The sequence below is a fragment of the Salmo trutta genome, chromosome 21, assembly GCF_901001165.1.
Source record: "Salmo trutta chromosome 21, fSalTru1.1, whole genome shotgun sequence".
Lineage (NCBI taxonomy): Eukaryota > Metazoa > Chordata > Actinopteri > Salmoniformes > Salmonidae > Salmo > Salmo trutta.
In genome coordinates, this window is record NC_042977.1 from 28,950,294 (window position 1) to 28,967,864 (window position 17,571).

General features: G+C 40.5%; 1 protein-coding gene across 18 annotated transcripts; it reads right to left on the minus strand.

The window, feature by feature from the left end:
• Window positions 1-236: 236 nt before the first annotated feature.
• LOC115157115 (protein SSXT) lies at window positions 237-15,521 on the minus strand. 18 transcript variants are annotated; one of them, XM_029705069.1, is made up of 17 exons: window positions 15,322-15,520; window positions 14,352-14,428; window positions 14,118-14,202; window positions 13,275-13,313; window positions 12,567-12,726; window positions 10,298-10,528; window positions 9,971-10,132; window positions 9,519-9,596; window positions 8,399-8,464; window positions 7,799-7,846; window positions 7,591-7,638; window positions 7,383-7,430; window positions 7,184-7,231; window positions 6,778-6,900; window positions 5,219-5,355; window positions 4,771-4,833; window positions 237-3,999 (listed from the first exon to the last, which is right to left on the minus strand). In XM_029705069.1, exons 1-16 carry the CDS (start codon window positions 15,388-15,390, stop codon window positions 4,816-4,818), a joined length of 1,437 nt encoding a protein of 478 aa, XP_029560929.1. In that variant the 5' UTR covers window positions 15,391-15,520; the 3' UTR covers window positions 237-3,999; window positions 4,771-4,815. The 18 variants fall into 18 exon arrangements, with proteins under 18 accessions (XP_029560929.1, XP_029560928.1, XP_029560927.1 ...); XM_029705068.1 differs by lacking the exon at window positions 4,771-4,833 and having other exon boundaries at window positions 13,275-13,310; window positions 15,322-15,521; XM_029705067.1 differs by lacking the exon at window positions 4,771-4,833 and having other exon boundaries at window positions 15,322-15,521.
• Window positions 15,522-17,571: the final 2,050 nt, after the last annotated feature.

The following is a 17,571-nucleotide window of genomic DNA, read 5'->3' on the forward strand; positions in this document are numbered from 1 at the left end:
TCTGGAGGGGGAGCTGAGCGGGAAGGTAATTTTTGGTGCAAATGTACCTGGGACCTCTCCTGATACATCTGGAATGCAGGGTGTGGTGGGAACTTACTGAGCTAATAGTGTACAGTAAATACATGAACAGATATTCAAAACAAGAAAATCACAAACTTAGACGACATTGTCTATGTCGTTGCATTTGAAGAACAGACATTTGAAGAAAGACAATTGCATAAAAATCCAACAAGTGTATTAAAAAAAAATTCAAGCAATTTATTGTTGCAGTTTTTTCAGTGACATACTGTACAGTTTCACATCACAATGACACTTACAGTAACATCATGTTGGCTACAGGGTAAATGAAAAACAAAACATTAATTACAAGGTATGTACTAAAGCATACCAAGGTTAGTATCTTTGAGGGTGACTGGAAACCAATCACCATACTGCTATCTTCTCTATAATATGTGCATGATGTATGCATATTGTACAAATGTATATCAAGCCCAAGGTTTCATAAAATAACACAACCACAGTCTGTACAAGAGTGAAATGTTGCATGACATCATAGGAAATGTATCTCAAATCACTACAGCAAGACACTCAGTTTAGAGTATAACGTAACACTTTTATGTTATACTCCACATAACTCATATTATTCTGTTGGTGGTTAACGTACAACATTACATTTTCTTAAATGACAAAAACATACGTTTATTCAGGAGAAATGTCTTCTAACATTGTAAAGACGACTCATTCGGTCTGAAACAAGCTTATGCGGGGCTGAACATACTGAATGTACGACAGTCTGACCAGACAGTCTGTGGTCAATGCACTCCCTCAGACCCATTATGGGAATATTCAGCACGGGCAAAATGTTCAGAAAGTTGCAGATAAAAATGTAATGTATCGAGCAGACACTATTCTCCAGAGAGCTGTGTCCGATGCACATTAGACATGTTTGGAATATCCCCCAACTGAATTCACCTCTTATCCAGCTGTCAATAACAGAGCACACTGAAGTGCCAAGCCCATAAGATACATGCTTCTAAATTAAACTTTTAGGAGAAGCAGGGGGTACTGTAAGCATTCAGGGGCCCTATTAATAAACCGTCTCAGAGTAGGAGTGCTGATCTAGGATCAGGTCTCCCCATCTATTTATTATTACATATTGTTATCTAAAAGGCAAAACTGATCCCAATTCAGCTGTCCTAATCTGAGACACTTTATGAATATGGGCTCAGTGCTTTGTGTTACACATAGGTTTGCAAAGGGAGGGTGTATTACTTGAAACATTCAAAGATGACCTGTAAACTACCAGATTTTTTTTTACAATCTGTCAGAAGACATCTAGTGGCCCATTTGTGTAATTCAGATTATGACAAGTGTCTAATAATCTCTGGCCCTCTGTGTGGGTAATAACATGTAAAATATATGAAATATTTTAATCAGATGAAGATCGGCCTATTTTCTTTAAATTTCCACCTTAAATGACATACCCAAATCTAACGGCCTGTAGCTCAGGACCTGAACCGAGGATATGCATATTATTGATACCAGTTGAAAGGAAACACTTTGAAGTTTGTGAAAATGTGAAATTAATGTAGAAGAATTACACATTAGATCTGGAATAAGATAATATAAACAAAAAAACATGCGTTTTCAGAAAATTATAATTGTTCCATCGTCTTTGAAATGCAAGAAAAAGGCCATACAATCATATAGGAGTTTAGGTATAATTTAGATTTTGGCCACCAGATGGCAGCAGTGTGTGTGCAAAGTTTCAGACTGATCCAGTGAAGCATTACATTAGTACACTATATTATGTATCAAGTCTGCCAGGAGTTTGCCCAAATGTGCCGAATTGGTCATTTTCAAGTACATAACTATAGAGAACATACAAAAATGCTATGGTAATAAAAAATTAAAGTTTACACACAACCAGGAATGTCATACATGATGGATAATTAGCTTCTCTACAGAAAAAAAACACTAACCTTCACACATCTAGATGGCCGGGCGAGGTGTGTGCGGGGCCAGAGACAGAACCCAGTCCCCACATTTGAATATAAAAAAATATTTTATCAAACAAAACTATGCTACATGTTATCTCTGGGACCCTCAGGATGACAAATCAGAGCAAGATTACTAAATGTAAGTACATGATTTAGAGGTGAATGTATCAAACCAGTTGCCATAAGTGTTTTGTTGTTGTGCACTCTCCAAATAATAGCATGGTATTTATTCATTATAATAGCTACTGTAAATTGGACTGCAGTTAGATTAACAAGAATTTAAGGTTTCTGCCCATATAAGACATGTCTATGTCCTGGAAAGTTGGCTGTTACTTACATCATTCTAGTCACATTAGCGCACGTTAGCAACAACCGTCCCGGTTTAGGGACACCGACACCGTAGAGTTAAAAAACATATGACAAAGCTGTTAAACAATTCTAAATATAAATAAACTAAATGAATACCATTCATTGGTGTTTAATATGAGGGTTTCAGCATGAAATTTCCTTTTTACGAACTTTTATTTATTTTATGTCAATATGTTTGATTAATGTTTGGGCATCAAACTGGTGGCAGTTGTGAAAAAAAGTAAATCATTAGAATAGTGAAAAAAATAATGGAATTGTTGATTAGATGCTTTTTGTCATTAATTAGGTTATTTTCTCTTGAAAAATATGGTAAAATAAAAAAATGTCATACACCAGATAAGTCCAGAGAAATGTGGTGTTTGACATGGTCAGCCATGGCGTTCCTGGAGCAAATTAGGGTTAAGTGCCTTGCTCAAGGGCAAGTCGGCAGATTTTTCACCTTGTCGGCTCAGGTATTCAAACCAGCAACCCTTCGGTTACTAGCACAACGTGCTACCTGCCGCCCTACTATCTAATATAAAACTCATGGACAATATGGTCACAGATATAATAAATGAACACTATAAACGAATACAGTTTTTAAAAGTTATTCAAGTATTACCAAAGTTACAATAGATTCTGTTAATTACTAAAATTACGCAATATTCCGGTAACTTTGGTAAATTACCGGTAGCTTTGCAACCCTAGTTACACACATACTGTAGATCTCAAAGTCAGAATACAGCCCCACTCACAGGTCATGTTCTGTTTCCCAAAGAAATAATGTTTCACCACTGATGCTCCAACACAGATAGGTGTTCTCAGTTTGTTTGAGGGCTTTCTATGTACAATCCATTCATAAAACCAAAGCCTCCGATTTGTTCACCCCAAGCACATATTCAATGTACAGGTCATTGAAGAAGCAAAGGGAAATCAGGGGGTACAAAGAACAAACAAAATAGCAGATGAAAACAATGTTAATCACAGCTTACATCAAGAGAGACAACACTTCAGGAGGAAAAAAGAAACAATATTCAACAGTACTCCAAATTCTTATACAAAATGAGCTCTATCTAAAAAGCATAACATACATGTTTATGTCATCATCACATATGTTGACCTTGACAAAAAACATAGCCTTACAGAATTTTGTTTCTGGTGTAAAATCTCCTCACTCCATCCTCATCCCACCCCTCCACTTCCCATTGGCATTATTGCTTCTTATGAACAGGGGGCTATTGGATGGAGAAACATTGCCCTACAAGAGTGTGAAGTTCAGTTCTGTACACTTCTGTCCTCTGTGATATAGACAAAATCAATTTTACGTGTAATTTTTTGCCCTTTTCGCAATCTGCAGTGCTCTGGATAAGGCAGCTCTGTTTGGTTTTAAGGCATTGCTGCTTTGAGACTATTAACTCAGACCAGAAGGGGAGAAATGGATGTGAACACAATCATCTCATTACATAAGGCCCAGACATAGGGGATACAAAGGGCAAAGTGTGTGTGTGTGTGTGTCTCTGTGAGCTGCAGCCGTTATAAAAGTCCAGATAACAGTTGTACAGAGGTCAGAGGTTAGAGGTCAGAGCAGGGCTCTTGGTGACTGACTGACTGCCATGACCATCTTTCATTGCTGGTAATTTCCATATTGACCCTGTGGAGGGAGGAAGGGAGTACTGTAAATGGACATCTTAATTACTTTTCATCCGAACATCTGAACAAACAGGCATTTACTAGGGAAATGCTAATATTTACATATTTAAACAGGATGCAAACAAGCACATCTGTAGTAGCTAGTTATTAACCTTTTGTTACAGATAAAGATGCAGACTATTCCTGTGTGTGGCTGCATTGGCTATATTTAACCAGCAGGTGGCAGCATGGCCTCAGAAAAGCTCAACAGGAGGGAAGTAACTTAATGTCAGTTATACTGTAGCAGTAGGCAAAATGCTTCTCTCCGACTTGCACATTTCACATGTTTTGTATTTTGCAGGAGCATTTCTAAACAGGGGTCGAAAGTGGCTGCTCTTTAGGAATAAAAGTTTAGTTACACATTAAGCAAAATAAATCAAATTTGACTTACTTTGATCATATACTATTCTACACAGTTTATAATTAAATTACGCCTAAAAAACAAACATTTAAATGCAGTATATTGCATGAAATGGGATGAATAATAACCCAAGGCATGAGGAGTTGTACTTTTGATTGATTTAGTCAATTCCAAACCATCAACATTTTATTTTTAAGTTCCCCTACAGAATATGCTTGATATGTTTGAAGACCTCAAGAATATAATTCGACCCCTGGTTACAAAAAGAGGTAAAGGTGGAAATCAGATGTTTAAATAGAAGACAGGAGGAGAAACATGACAAATGCAAATCAAGGCTAGGCGAACGGTCACACGTCCAGATTTTACCATTACCTTTGCTTCTTACAGAACTAGTCAGGGGTTCAAATCCCTGGGTCTTTATTTCCTCATGTGTCCCTGAATATTCAAAGATAAAGAATCAAAGTGTTGCTGTGGCCCCCGCAAAGGACCACAGAAAATACAGGGCAACACGTAGCTCTCCCCTCCCCTTCAACAATCTCAAAAGTCAGTTACGTTTAGGGAGGAGACACTACATTGCCCTCGCATTGCACTGCTCTGGTCTGACTTGCTGTATTATCCAATATTATTCAACTCGTCTTAAACTCCCCATACAACGTCAGCATGCACAAGACACCCACTCTCTTGCTTATGGACACGCCCTGAACAAACTTCACGTTACATTTTTAACTAAGTATCCATCTCTAGCCAACATATAAAAGGACACAATAAGAGTCACACACAGATAGAGGTTAGGCCTGCCTACTCATGGGCTCATACTCACCTGATCGTAGCCTGGGTATGGGCGTTGCTGCTGGGCCTGAGGGGGGCCGGGCTGGGGGCCCCGGTAGGCTCCGTACTGCTGCCCCTGGCCCTGGGGGTAACCCTGGGGGTACTGGCCTGGGGCTCCCTGGGACGGACCTGGGGAGGGAGGACAGAGCAGAGAAAAAGGTTATGATGTCTGACTGAAACATGATGCTACAGTTCTTCATACCATATAGGACCAGTTAAGAAGACTAGGCTGTTCAATAACAAAAAGCACACAGTCAACCTGGGAGTATAACAGCGCGCTTGATTCACTGACTTTGTTCTGTTTGATGTCCATTATGCCACGTCTTGTTCTTGAACCATTGAGTGTCAATTAACCTTCATCTCCCCAATAGACATATCCACTGACAACCAGACAGCCAGCCAGAGGCATGGCAGAAAGAGACTGGTGGGTGGTAGTAGTAGTATTAGTTGGGCCCTGGCCCATTTGCTAAAGTTTGGCTCCACATTAACACTGGTCTACTCTGCTGTGTAATGAGAGAGTCTGACTTGCTGGAGCTAGGTGTTAAGTTTTCTAATGAAAGGAGACATCAAGGAGATTCAGTGGGCCCTCATTAGATAAGCGAAGCCTCATTAAAAACCACTCCATCAGACAGCCTCTGTATGCTACCACTGCACTGCAGCTACCTTACCGCCGCGTATCAGGCATTTTAACAGCTGATCAGTGATACGATGACTGACTGGGCCAAGTCAAACGTCATTAGGTGCTCGTAATGCAGACGTCGCTGCCGCAAAGCTTAACCTTGTGTGGCCCGCCTGCGAGAGCGAACAAGCGTGAGCGCATGTGAGCCAGATGGAGCCCAACTCATAGCCTCTGCCTCTCTCCACCAGCTCATTACTGACATGAGAGAAAGGCCTCTGGTTCAGAGAGAAAGGAGAGCTGACAGGATTTTAAAAACGAAAGGGGGGGGGGCTGTGGTTCCCACACCCACAATGCCAAGGGTTATTACCCATAAGCGTGTCCTATTCCTTTCACTCTCTCGCCATCTCTAGCTTTCAGAGAACAGACTTTCTATCACACAGTAACTAGGCCTGTACAGTGACCCACCATAGTACGAGAAGGACACCTAACACAGCAACAATGTCTGCCAGCTACCGCTTTTGATCAACGTGCCAGTATGTGTAGCCTTGATTGCGCTGCTGCAACATTGAAAGTGCACCATTTCAATTAGCAAAACAGTGGTGTGGTTCAGTAAAACATACGTGAGGCTCTGGGTGAATGCCATTTGTAATCTTGGACTGATTTTTCAAGATAATGAAAAGGAAAGTAAATGGTGAATCCTACAGGATGAGTGTGGACTGACTGCCAGAGGTCATCAGAGTCGTGGCACACACCAACATCTTTTTATTTCCCATTTCAGTAAAAGAGAAAGTGTACAAAGTAATAGGCTATGGAAAAATAAAACGACAAAGAACGAGAGAAAAGAAATAGAGCGAGAGAACAAGATGAGTGAGAGAGAGAGAGACCGAGATAGCAATATCACTGAATCTGTCTTTGTCTTAGGTTCCACCCACCGTAGCCCTGTTGCGGTCCAGGGTAGCCTTGCTGTCCGGGGTACTGCTGCTGTGGTGGGTAGCCCTGCTGCTGGGGAGGACCTTGCTGGTAGGCCTCCTGCTGCTGGCCATACTGGGCATTACCTACAGGGGGCAACAGAGCGACATTACGGTATCTATGACATTACAGTACCTGAACCAGGTTTGACGACAACACAGCAGACATCAGTGCTTAGAGTGGCCAGAATCAGGCTTGGGGTCCATTTCAAGTCGAAAGGTAAACTGAAATTCCAATTCCAAATTTTTCCAGCATGATTAGAATTTCAGTTTACTTCCTGAATTGAACAAGCTATAAGCTATTGACCCCAACCCTGATCAGAATTTCTTTGAAAACACTGATTTTGGCTGTTAAACAAAGTTAACAAACCATGATCTTTTTCATAGGGGGACTGTTGGTTGGATGCTGGGTCTCGCTCTGGCAGACATAACCCACAGGAGAAAAGAACCAACACCATGATTGGAATTTCATTTTACTTCCTGAATTGAACAGGATATTGACACCAATCCTGATCAGAACGTTTTTTGAAAACACTGATTTAGGCTGTTAACAAACAAAGTTAACAAACCATGATCTTTTTCATAGGGGGACTGTTGGTTGGATGCTGGGTCTCTCTCTGGCAGACATAACCCACAGGAGAAAAGAACCAACACCATGATTGGAATTTCATTTTACTTCCTGAATTGATTGAATTGAACAGGATATTGACCCCAATCCTGATCAGAACGTTTTTTTAAAACACTGATTTAGGCTGTTAACAAACAAAGTTAACAAACCATGATCTTTTTCATAGGGGGACTGTTGGTTGGATGCTGGGTCTCGCTCTGGCAGACATAACCCACAGGAGAAAAGAACCAACACCATGATTGGAATTTCATTTTACTTCCTGAATTAATTGAATTGAACAGGATATTGACCCCAATCCTGATCAGAACGTTTTTTGAAAACACTGATTTAGGCTGTTAACAAACAAAGTTAACAAACCATGATCTTTTTCATAGGGGGACTGTTGGTTGGCTGCTGGGTCTCGCTCTGGCAGACAAGACAAGAACCACAGGAGAAAAGAACCAACACTGTGAGCATGCCCATTGAAACATTAAGTTTATTTTTGTTTGTTTTTATATGCAACATGGTTGTTATAGACTCTTTTTTTAGCATCCTTACCTGACACCTGCTATGAGCCATTAATAAAACAAAGCTGGAACGACAACATTTATGAGAAATGAAATATATGTGAGTGAGAAATCATCAACGATTAAAAGTAGTCACGTGCATAGCGGTGAGGGACATGAAGCCAGAAAACAGACTAGAACAAACTCAGAAAGCTTCAGCTGGCCAGGGAAGGCTAAACAGAGGAAATAACACCGGTATAGAAAGTGTATTTGAGTTATGTTATTAATTGTAAAAAGCTAGCATTTAGGCTACTGCAGTTATCAAACAATAGCCTTTGTCACATTTGGAAAGAAGTCTCAGAAATGTCTCTATAAAAGCAGAAGCAACACAAAAGTTCCATAAGTCATGTGTTTTTAGCTTAGCTTCTTCCTTTTCCCCTGTGAGTACATTTCTGTGAAGCTACATAGATACCTCCTTGGTAGTATTGTTCTGAGGGATCAAAGCCTTGATCAGGGAACGGTGGCTGTAGTAAACCACCTAAAGCATTATTTCACAAGGAGATAGGAAGACATGTTATTTCATGTCCGTGTTTGAGGTGATAAGTCAATGAGGGGGAAAGTCAGGTAATTAAAAATATACAGATTGTTAAATATCAGTACATATTTTATATTGCTTCAAGCAATGTCTCTGTGTGTGTGTGTGGGTATCAAAGTTCATAAATATAGGTTTTGCAAAAGTGATAAGTAAACATTGGAATATTTGTTTCACTTTCTTTTGAGAATATACAGCTTTACAAGAGAATATTTAAATCCTGTAATTCCCATTAGAGTACAACTTAGCTATGAGACTGTCAAAGTTTGAGAGCACTGTGTCAAAGTTCGAAATAGAATGTAGACATCTCAGAAAGGTGTAAAAAGTGAATGATACATGCAAGAGAAAGTTATTAATTTAAGAATAATTGATGATGGGGATGCTATGATGCAAAATCACTATGGAGGGGTGGGAAATCAGTGGTGAAAAATCCCAGTCCAACTAGTCTCCTTTTCCACCAGGAGTCTTCAACACAACATCTGTCAACTCGTGTGTGGGGCTTCTGCTAAAGTAGGACCTCCACTTCTGCTAAAAGCACCACCTAAGATCAACTTCCTGGATTGAATCGCGCTACGCATTTGGAGCCACACCTCCACAAGAAAACGGTTCGACAGAATAACTAGCTATTTGTTTATCGAAGACGCATAGCACTGGTGGGATGGTGGGCGGGCAAACCAAACATTAGCTTCCTTCTTGCCAGGCTTACAGAGCACCATGACTGTCCAACTGACATCTTCCATTCTTTATTTCCACAAATGTTCTAGATAACTGCGGTGGAACCAAGATAAACCATTGATGATTCGTCTCGGGTGTAAAGTGGTGCTGAGCAATTCACTGGCTTTATCTGAGGGATGGTGTCACTGTCATACAATGTTGTTTTGGTACTCGCTATCCTCCTTCCTTCTACATGACTCAACACAGCTTCGCTAAGTGAACGTTAGACGGACGGAGAGGTTTGGTTGGTTCTACGAGCGGTTGGTTGGAGGGTTGGTTCTCCTACCTTCTGAGGCTCCCTGTCCTGCGTGACTGTACTGGTCCCCATAGTAGTCTTCCTGCCCTGGGTACTGCTGAGGGGGTCCTACATACACACACACAACACACACAGGTTGATTCAAGGTGTTGTTGGGGCGGGAGTGGGGGGAGGGGGGGGGGTAATTTCGGTGTGGAAAGGGGAGTGAGGTTGGAATTTAGGCCGCTTATTCGCTAGAGAGCTCCTGGTCCCCAAACTATAGTTCAGTTGTCTGGGGCTGACAACAACCTTCAGGACACCTGGGTATTCCTTCTATGGTAATGGGGCTACCTGTGTCTACAAGCAACGACAGTAAGTGAAAGATAGTTCCACTTAAAAGACGAAGTGGAAAGGGGGTTACGGACAGGAGAAGAGGTTTCAGCCCTGTGTCAAGTCAAACCAAGCGCCTTGGCCCAGTGCCCACTCTGTAGAGCAGAGCGTACCTTGCTGTGGGGGTCTGTAAGGAGGCATGGGCCTCTGCCCCATCACGTGGTTCCCCTGGCCCATCATGCCCATGGGGTTCTGCTGGCCCTGGTAGTGCTGCCCGCCACCTCCAGGGGGTATGTTGTACTGCTGGGAGGGAGGCTGCTGGTGCATCATGGGGCCTGGGGCGGGAACAACACAAACACACACAATATGCCATTACAGAACTCAATTTGAAAAAAAAACTCAACAATAAAGCATCCATGGGTGGATGTCATCATCAAAAGATGTGATTGGGTAAAAGAGAAGGTCTGTCAAGGACACGTTTGTTTTCCTCTTTCCTGTACCTTGGTTAGGCTGCATGTTCATGTTGGGCCGGGGGCCGTAGTTACCCATGGGTCCTTGGGTCATGTTCATCTGGCCTTGGGCAGGCATGCCCTGAGAGGAGGGCACAGCGTGGTTGTAGCCGCCCATAGAGCCATGGCTGCTGGGGGGCATGTTCATGGAGCCGCTGCCGGGCATGTTGGGGGGCTGGTTTGGACCCGGCCCAGGGCCCTGCATGGGCATGTGATTAGGCCCTGGGGGGAAAAGAACGACAGATCATTCAACCTTTAGGAAGATATTAGACCATACAGTACAGAGATCAAAGATTTAATTATTTAATTAAAACATTATTAAAGCTTTCCTGAGAAAGTATTTTCTCCTTGACAACTGGTAATAACTGGTCAATCGACCCTGCGGCAGAACAATGTAGACTAAATGTTAACAGTCTAGCCCCTAGGGCTGGGCGGTATACCGCTTCCCACACCAAACCCTGCCCCATGTTACTCAACGAGAGAGCAATTGCTCAACCATGGAGTCACAAGCACTTTCTTGCTGTTCACTCTGCAGTCTGCATGGTTAGATAGAACAAGATGTTGGTGACAACGATGCTGCTTTCCACAAATGTTCTATAATTACACTATTAGTTTGTGTATCTTACCATCTGCAAACTACTAATAGTTTGTATTTTCTTAGCAAGTTGTGGCTAAAAGAATGTGCATTAGTTGCTAATGCTAATTACTAGTTAGTACATTTAACAAGCCAAGAATCAGTGCAAACGCAGCTAGCTAATACAGCCTGGTACCAGTGCTGGTGTAGGCCTAGATAAGCATGTTGTTTGTGCATGGTATATTCTAAATCAGAGGAATAGGCAAAGCATGAATATGTTAGCTAGCTAGCTACATCAGGGCTTCGGTTCAAACACTTAAAAAGACCCTTTCCCCTCAGCCCTCAAATTAAGTGAACACTTCTGATGACGTATCATGACGTCTGACGAGTATACACTTGCAGGTTGAGGTAGGAAGGAATGATTTTTAAATGGACCACCCTTGGCCGGAAATTCGTCACTCGTTCATCCCACGATGATTGTGTTATTGACTGTACGTTTGTTTATCCCATGTGTAACTCTGTGTTGTTTGTGTCGCACTGCTTTGCTTTATCTTGGCCAGGTCGCAGTTGTAAATGAGAACTTGTTCTCAACTGGCCTACCTGGGTAAATAAAGGTGAAATAAATAAAAATAAATGGTGTTTTCAGCCACTGGTAGCTTGTGGTTGCTTTATATTCGCTAGTCATTTATGAGTGCATGTCTACTTAAATTAAATATAGAACTATTAATATACGCCAACTGTACGATGGCTAGCAAATTAATTAGCTAACTAATATTAGCCTGCCTTGCTGGAACTTCTGAAGGAGGAAAATGTTTTATTTCTACAATTTCCAAAAGATAACCAAACAAAAACATATTTACTTTTTACGAGACGGGTTTGTGCCGTCATGTGCATTACTAGCACAATTTCTAACTTATTTGCATTCGTTTTTACTTACACTTGTATGTTGACTCCTCCATTGATGTTGTTTTTAAGTTTTTGCTGACTTTTCTTAGCGGATGTACAATCTTCGCAAATTGAATTATGGGGAGTTTCAGGCCCCGGAGTGAACATAATTGTACACCCGACTAAAAACGAGGGCTGAGGGGCTCACGTTGCAAACTTCCCTTGCTTGGCTAATCATTTGGACCGCACTCCAACAGGGCTTTCCCCAAGGGCATAAGGCAAGGGTGATTTTAAGTGTTTGGACCGCAACCCAGGTAATAAAACATCTAATGTACACCTTATTAGGGTCCCCTGGAAACACTGACCAACACTTCGGTTCCTACCCTGTCAATAATGATTCGAACAGTTCACCAATTAAGTAGGTCTACATTTTCCCCCCATACCATGCAACCTTGCAGAATTTTTGGGGTTTAAAGTTGGATTGAACAGTATAAAACAATCAAGGTCATGAACTACTCAAAGAACATTTAGAGCTTTTATTATTCAAAAACATAACATCTTATCAAAATATTTGAAAATATGATTTTATATTTTGGCCATGTTGCCCAGCCCTACTCTCCCCACGCACAAACAAACAGGCATACAAACACAACCACAGTGAAGTGGAGTCCAAGACAACCAGAGCTCAGACGGGTGACATCGTTTAACAGAGCACCCTCCCCTCCTCTTCCAGCTCTGTGGTGTTGCTAGGCAACCCTAGTGAGTGAGACAGGGATAGAGGGAGGACGGGAGGTCACTTACCAGGCATCTGCCCGTTCATCTGGCTCTGCATGTGTGGGGCTGGGGGTCCGCCACTGACCATGCCCTCAGAGGCCATGTTGTGTCCGTGGGGGGGCTGGGGGCCCGGCGCTCCACTCTGGTTCATCCCACCAGGGCCCATGGGCATGTTCTGAGTAGGAGGCTGCAGACAGACATCACAGAGGAGAAACACCAGCCGTGTTAAGATACATATCTCAGCCATGTATAAGAGAAAAAGCGGTGGGAGAGGGAGGAAGACTGATGGACGGATGACCATGGGATCTTAAAATGTAAGAACAGAAATGATCATGTTCAAAATAAAAGCAAATTATATTGAAAGTACAATATTTAAAGACTCCGGCCTTTCTGTGGATATAACATGTTATATAATCTCTGGATATGACATGTTATTCTATCATCTACTTCACAGCACCAGATTGCAGCAACAAGTAAGCCTATATAATAAAGCAGAACCTATCAACACAGAGTATACCTTTACACAGCACTGTACAATACTATTGCACTATTGTAAAGGCCATCAATATTAGCCTATCACCAGCAGTGTATCTCAGAGGTATCACATATGAAGTTTCACAACAAAAGTCCCTGTGTTTGAATATCAATCATATAGCCTCCAACGCACAGTATGAACATTGTGTGAACCAAGACACCCTATCATAAATTAACCCCCACTTCTCCACCCATACTCACTTCAAGCTTTACCTCTGGGGGAGTAGGGGAGTCACACTTCTGAAATCAAGTACAGAGCATCTAGGTGAACATTATACACCCCTTTGACCAACAGTAGGGGAGACAGGGCAAGCTTCCATTGGTGGCATATGAGGCATATATTATTACATTCAATCTCACATGCACCGCACAATCTATCGTCAGAGCTTGACAGGGTTAGATATACTGGAAATAGGATGGGAAACCCCTACACTGGCTTCATTTCCTGTAGTGGTGGATTTTGGTGGAGTTCCTGACTAGCAGTGTAATGCATATAAAAAGGCTTGGCTCTTCTTCAATTGCATTTCTATGCCCTTACTTCAAGTCAGGATCTGTAAATGATGATAACAGAATACATGATAGTTATGGAGGGAGTATTGTTAGACCACTTCATCAAAGAGTCATGTTTTGGGGAGCCGGTAGCCTAGTGGTTAGAGCGTTGGACTAGTAACCAAAAGGTTGCAAGATCGAATCCCTGAGCTGACAAGGTAAAATATCTGTCGTTCTGCCCCTGAACAAGGCAGTTATCCCACTGTTCCTAGGCCGTCATTGAAAATAAGAATTTGTTCTTAACTGACTTGCCTAGTTAAATAACGGTAAAATATTATTTATTTTTTTATTTAAAAAGCCCTATGCTTAGTTTGAGATTTAAAATCACTGAACACAATCCTTGAACTATCGGGAGCCAAGAACAACACCGTATTTCTAATTGTACAGTGTCTGTACAACTTTATGAAATGTGTCAGAGTGAATCCAATTCAGCACCAATGAATTGTTCCTTTCTTGTAACATCACTGCCCTTCTCTGCCCTGGACCCATACTCACAGCAGGGAGCAGAGACTGCATGTTCTGATTGGAGTCTGCTATTGTGGCCAGGTAAACTAAATTTCTGTGGAGCATCTGCTGGTACCTGTTGACAGAAAACAGATACAACACATGTTAACATTTAAGAAGGCAGGGAGAGGAGCCATCAATACACTGCATAAAGTCAGATACATGATAGTATGGAGCCTGAAAGCTCATCAGGTATGGTGATTTTGTACATAAAGTATAACTTACTGTGAACATTCTGCTGTCTTTCCTTTGCTCTGGAAGTCCATTATACATTGAATCAGCTGATTGTTTTCATCCAGTAACTGAAACATGCCAGAGCAAAACAGGAAGAAAACTTAAAGTGTTCAAATGCTAAACAAACCATACAACATGCACAAGGACTACTTTTAATTTCAACTGAACTTCACAAAAACCCATTTACTTGAAGAACAGTGCAGATACAAAGTTTGGTAACAGAATGATGGTTTGTGCTGTCTGTTAGCAAACTAGTCATGTGTAATTGTTAAAATTCGTCTATGTGCATAGTTGTATGGATTGTCTAATTTAGCAATCATTGGTTTTTGTTTGGCATACATTTTAAAGTGAAAAATTATTTATGAGAATACAGTAAATACAATGTAAAAAGGGTTGGGGAATTGTGATGCATTCATGGAAACAATGCTACTTGTTCTAACGTTTTGAACCATAGACAGTAGAACTCCAGAGGACAAACTGTTGTTCCAATCCAGACTACTCATAAAATCATGTTATTTTACTTGAGAGTAGAGTAGTACATGATGTTAATGACAACATTGTAACTAACTAGCTGGTCAAGCTGCCTTTGCCTTTTTCTCTACCTAGTAACAAAGCATTTGTCAGCTAACGTTACTGTTCTGTGTGCCAGCTAACAAAAGAAGCTAACAATCCAGCTAACAAAACACTAGTAGGCCTCCATTCATATCAGAAAAAATGTCATGTTAGTCCATCGAATCGACAAAAATTATTCGTTATTTTTAGATTTGCTGACTCCCGCGAAGTTCATATTGACCGCGCTTTACCCTAGCAACATTGTTACCAATCTATTTCCCTTTACTTAGCTAACGTTAGCTGCCTATAGTTCGACCTGGGTACTGGCTAGGCTAGTTAGCTAGCTATCTAGCAGCAGCTGGTGCTATCCGCATCCATTCTGTTGTCGTGCGTGATAAAGATGAATTACCTTTTGAATTCCAGTGGGTGTTATATCCCCCTTTGCACGTTGTCTATGAGGTGCAAACGCCACCGACATGGTGATCTGCTATTAAGCGAAATAAACTAAAACATAGAACTAAACAGCTAAAAAATATGTAGAACTCAAACCAGGCAGTTTAGAAGATGAACTAGTATTCTGCCAGCAGCACAAACAATGACGTCACTTTCGTATGGTAATGAGGAACCTTCAAAATAAAATACCGCATTTCAAAACATTGCAAGGTGAATAGTAACCAATTCAAATGAAATTGCATTTTTATCAATGGCCACTTTGATTAGTCAAAGGGTCTTTGATTAATCTGGGTTTTTGATTAGTCAAAGACCCAGATTAGTCATTCTTTGTGGATTTGTCGGAGGACAGATTACTTTTGTCTTTCTGAAGAAAATGTAGTACCTTTTCACTGTGTTTCATTTCGTATGATAGAACACAGTCTGCTTCAGGAATTATTGGACCTTCTCTAAGGTAAAGCCCACACTTGATTTTGATACTTGAGTGCAGTCGAAATACCAGTGCTTTACATGTAGTGTGTACGATTTCCCAAATTGATAATTATCTGAAAATGCTATAATACTACATAATTCAAAAAGCTGTATGTTACATATGCAGGATATTTTATTTGTCAGTCCAAACGTCAAATTCCAAAGACAATCAAAACTCTTCCATCTCCACTTACTAAAGAGGATTATAACATATTAAGCAATGACAACAAGTGACCAAATAATTGACAGATACTATATTTACTTTATTTACTTTATTTATATTTACTTTATTTACTTTGCCACCATGGCCTTTTTTGCCTTTACCTCCCTTATCTCACATCATTTGCTCACATTGTATATAGTCTTATTTTTTTCTACTGCTTCATTGATTGTATGTTGTTTTACTCCATGTGTAACTCTGTGTTTTTGTATGTTGTCGAACTGCTTTGCTTTATCTTGGCCAGGTCGCAATTGTAAATGAGAACTTGTTCTCAACTTGCCTACCTGGTTAAATAAAGGTGAAATAAAAAAATAAAAAAATAAAAATCTTTTGAAGTCACATCAAAAGGAACAATTTGTGTTAATGTCCCCTGCGTCTTTTGAGAGTCAGGAATTACAGTCTGTTTAGTGACAGCAAAGAGGTTATGCCAAATGTGCCTGGAACAGTGCGCAAATGGTGGTGTTTTCAACATGTGATAGTGCCTTTGAATTTAAAAGTCACATTAATGCAATAATTACAGTAATTGCATTACATTAAATCTTAAAATTATGGATTCCTTAAACCAGAATGAAAGAGAATTAAAGGATGCACTACTTCCACTTCATAAATACCTGGCATTACAGTTTCTGGCAATGCATGGATTGGTGGTGGATGTGATACTAAACTATAATTTTCTCATAGGTGCTCCCATTTTAGAAAACAGTCAGACGGTAGTAGTTGTAATGTCTGTGTGCTTATTCTCTAAAGCAGTCGTATTAGAGTGCAACGTGAATAAGTTGTCACAATGGCATGTGAAAGTATGTTTTATATGAGTTATCAGAGAGAAAATGACTACATAATACATTTGAAACTATTTTAAACTCGCTGATCTTGATAGATAATACATAATGAATATCTTTCAATCTTTTCTCTGGTGTTGGTTTTGAAAACTTGGTTAATAGGCCTTTACAGTATACTGCTAACCTTGATAGAAAAACAACACAGAGGCCTATAACTCTCCATTAGTGTTCTGAAAGCTTTATTATACTTTGTACTGTCAGCCTTGTTGTCTCTTGTAATGCATTCTAAACTCTATAAAAAGTAGCTTTGCTGACCTTGATCAATAATCATGAAAATCTTGCTTGTAAATAATCTTGTCTATGATATAATTTTTAAAATTAGTTAACAGGCTGTATACTTCACTGTATACTGTTAACTTTGACAGATAAGAAGCATAAATCAGCCTACAACTTGTAAAAAAAAAGTGTGATTATACTGTGGCCTGGTTAATATTCATTACATGTAACTTGTAAATACATCAGATTTTGTTTTGATAAAAAAGTTAGGCTTATATATAACATACACAATAGCTTTTAACATACCAGTATTTGTAAACTTTCAAAAGAAAATGTGATATTAATGGGCTCCCAAGTGGCGCAGCAGTCTAAGGCACTGCATCTCAGCGCTAGAGGTGTCACTACATACCCTGGTTTGATTCCAGCCTGTATCACAACCAGCAGTGATTGGGTGTCCCATAGG

What these genes read in the sequence shown, in the direction of transcription:
- LOC115157115 (XM_029705067.1), bottom strand. Translation starts at nt 15,390, where the DNA reads ATGTCGGTGGCGTTTGCACCTCATAGACAACGTGCAAAGGGGGATATA. An exon ending in CACCCACTGGAATTCAAAAG is followed by an intron (nt 14,429 to 15,321) that starts GTAATTCATCTT and finishes GGCATGTTTCAG; the next exon opens with TTACTGGATGAAAACAATCA. An exon ending in CATACCCAGGCTACGATCAG is followed by an intron (nt 4,000 to 5,218) that starts GTGAGTATGAGC and finishes CTCCCTCCACAG; the next exon opens with GGTCAATATGGAAATTACCA.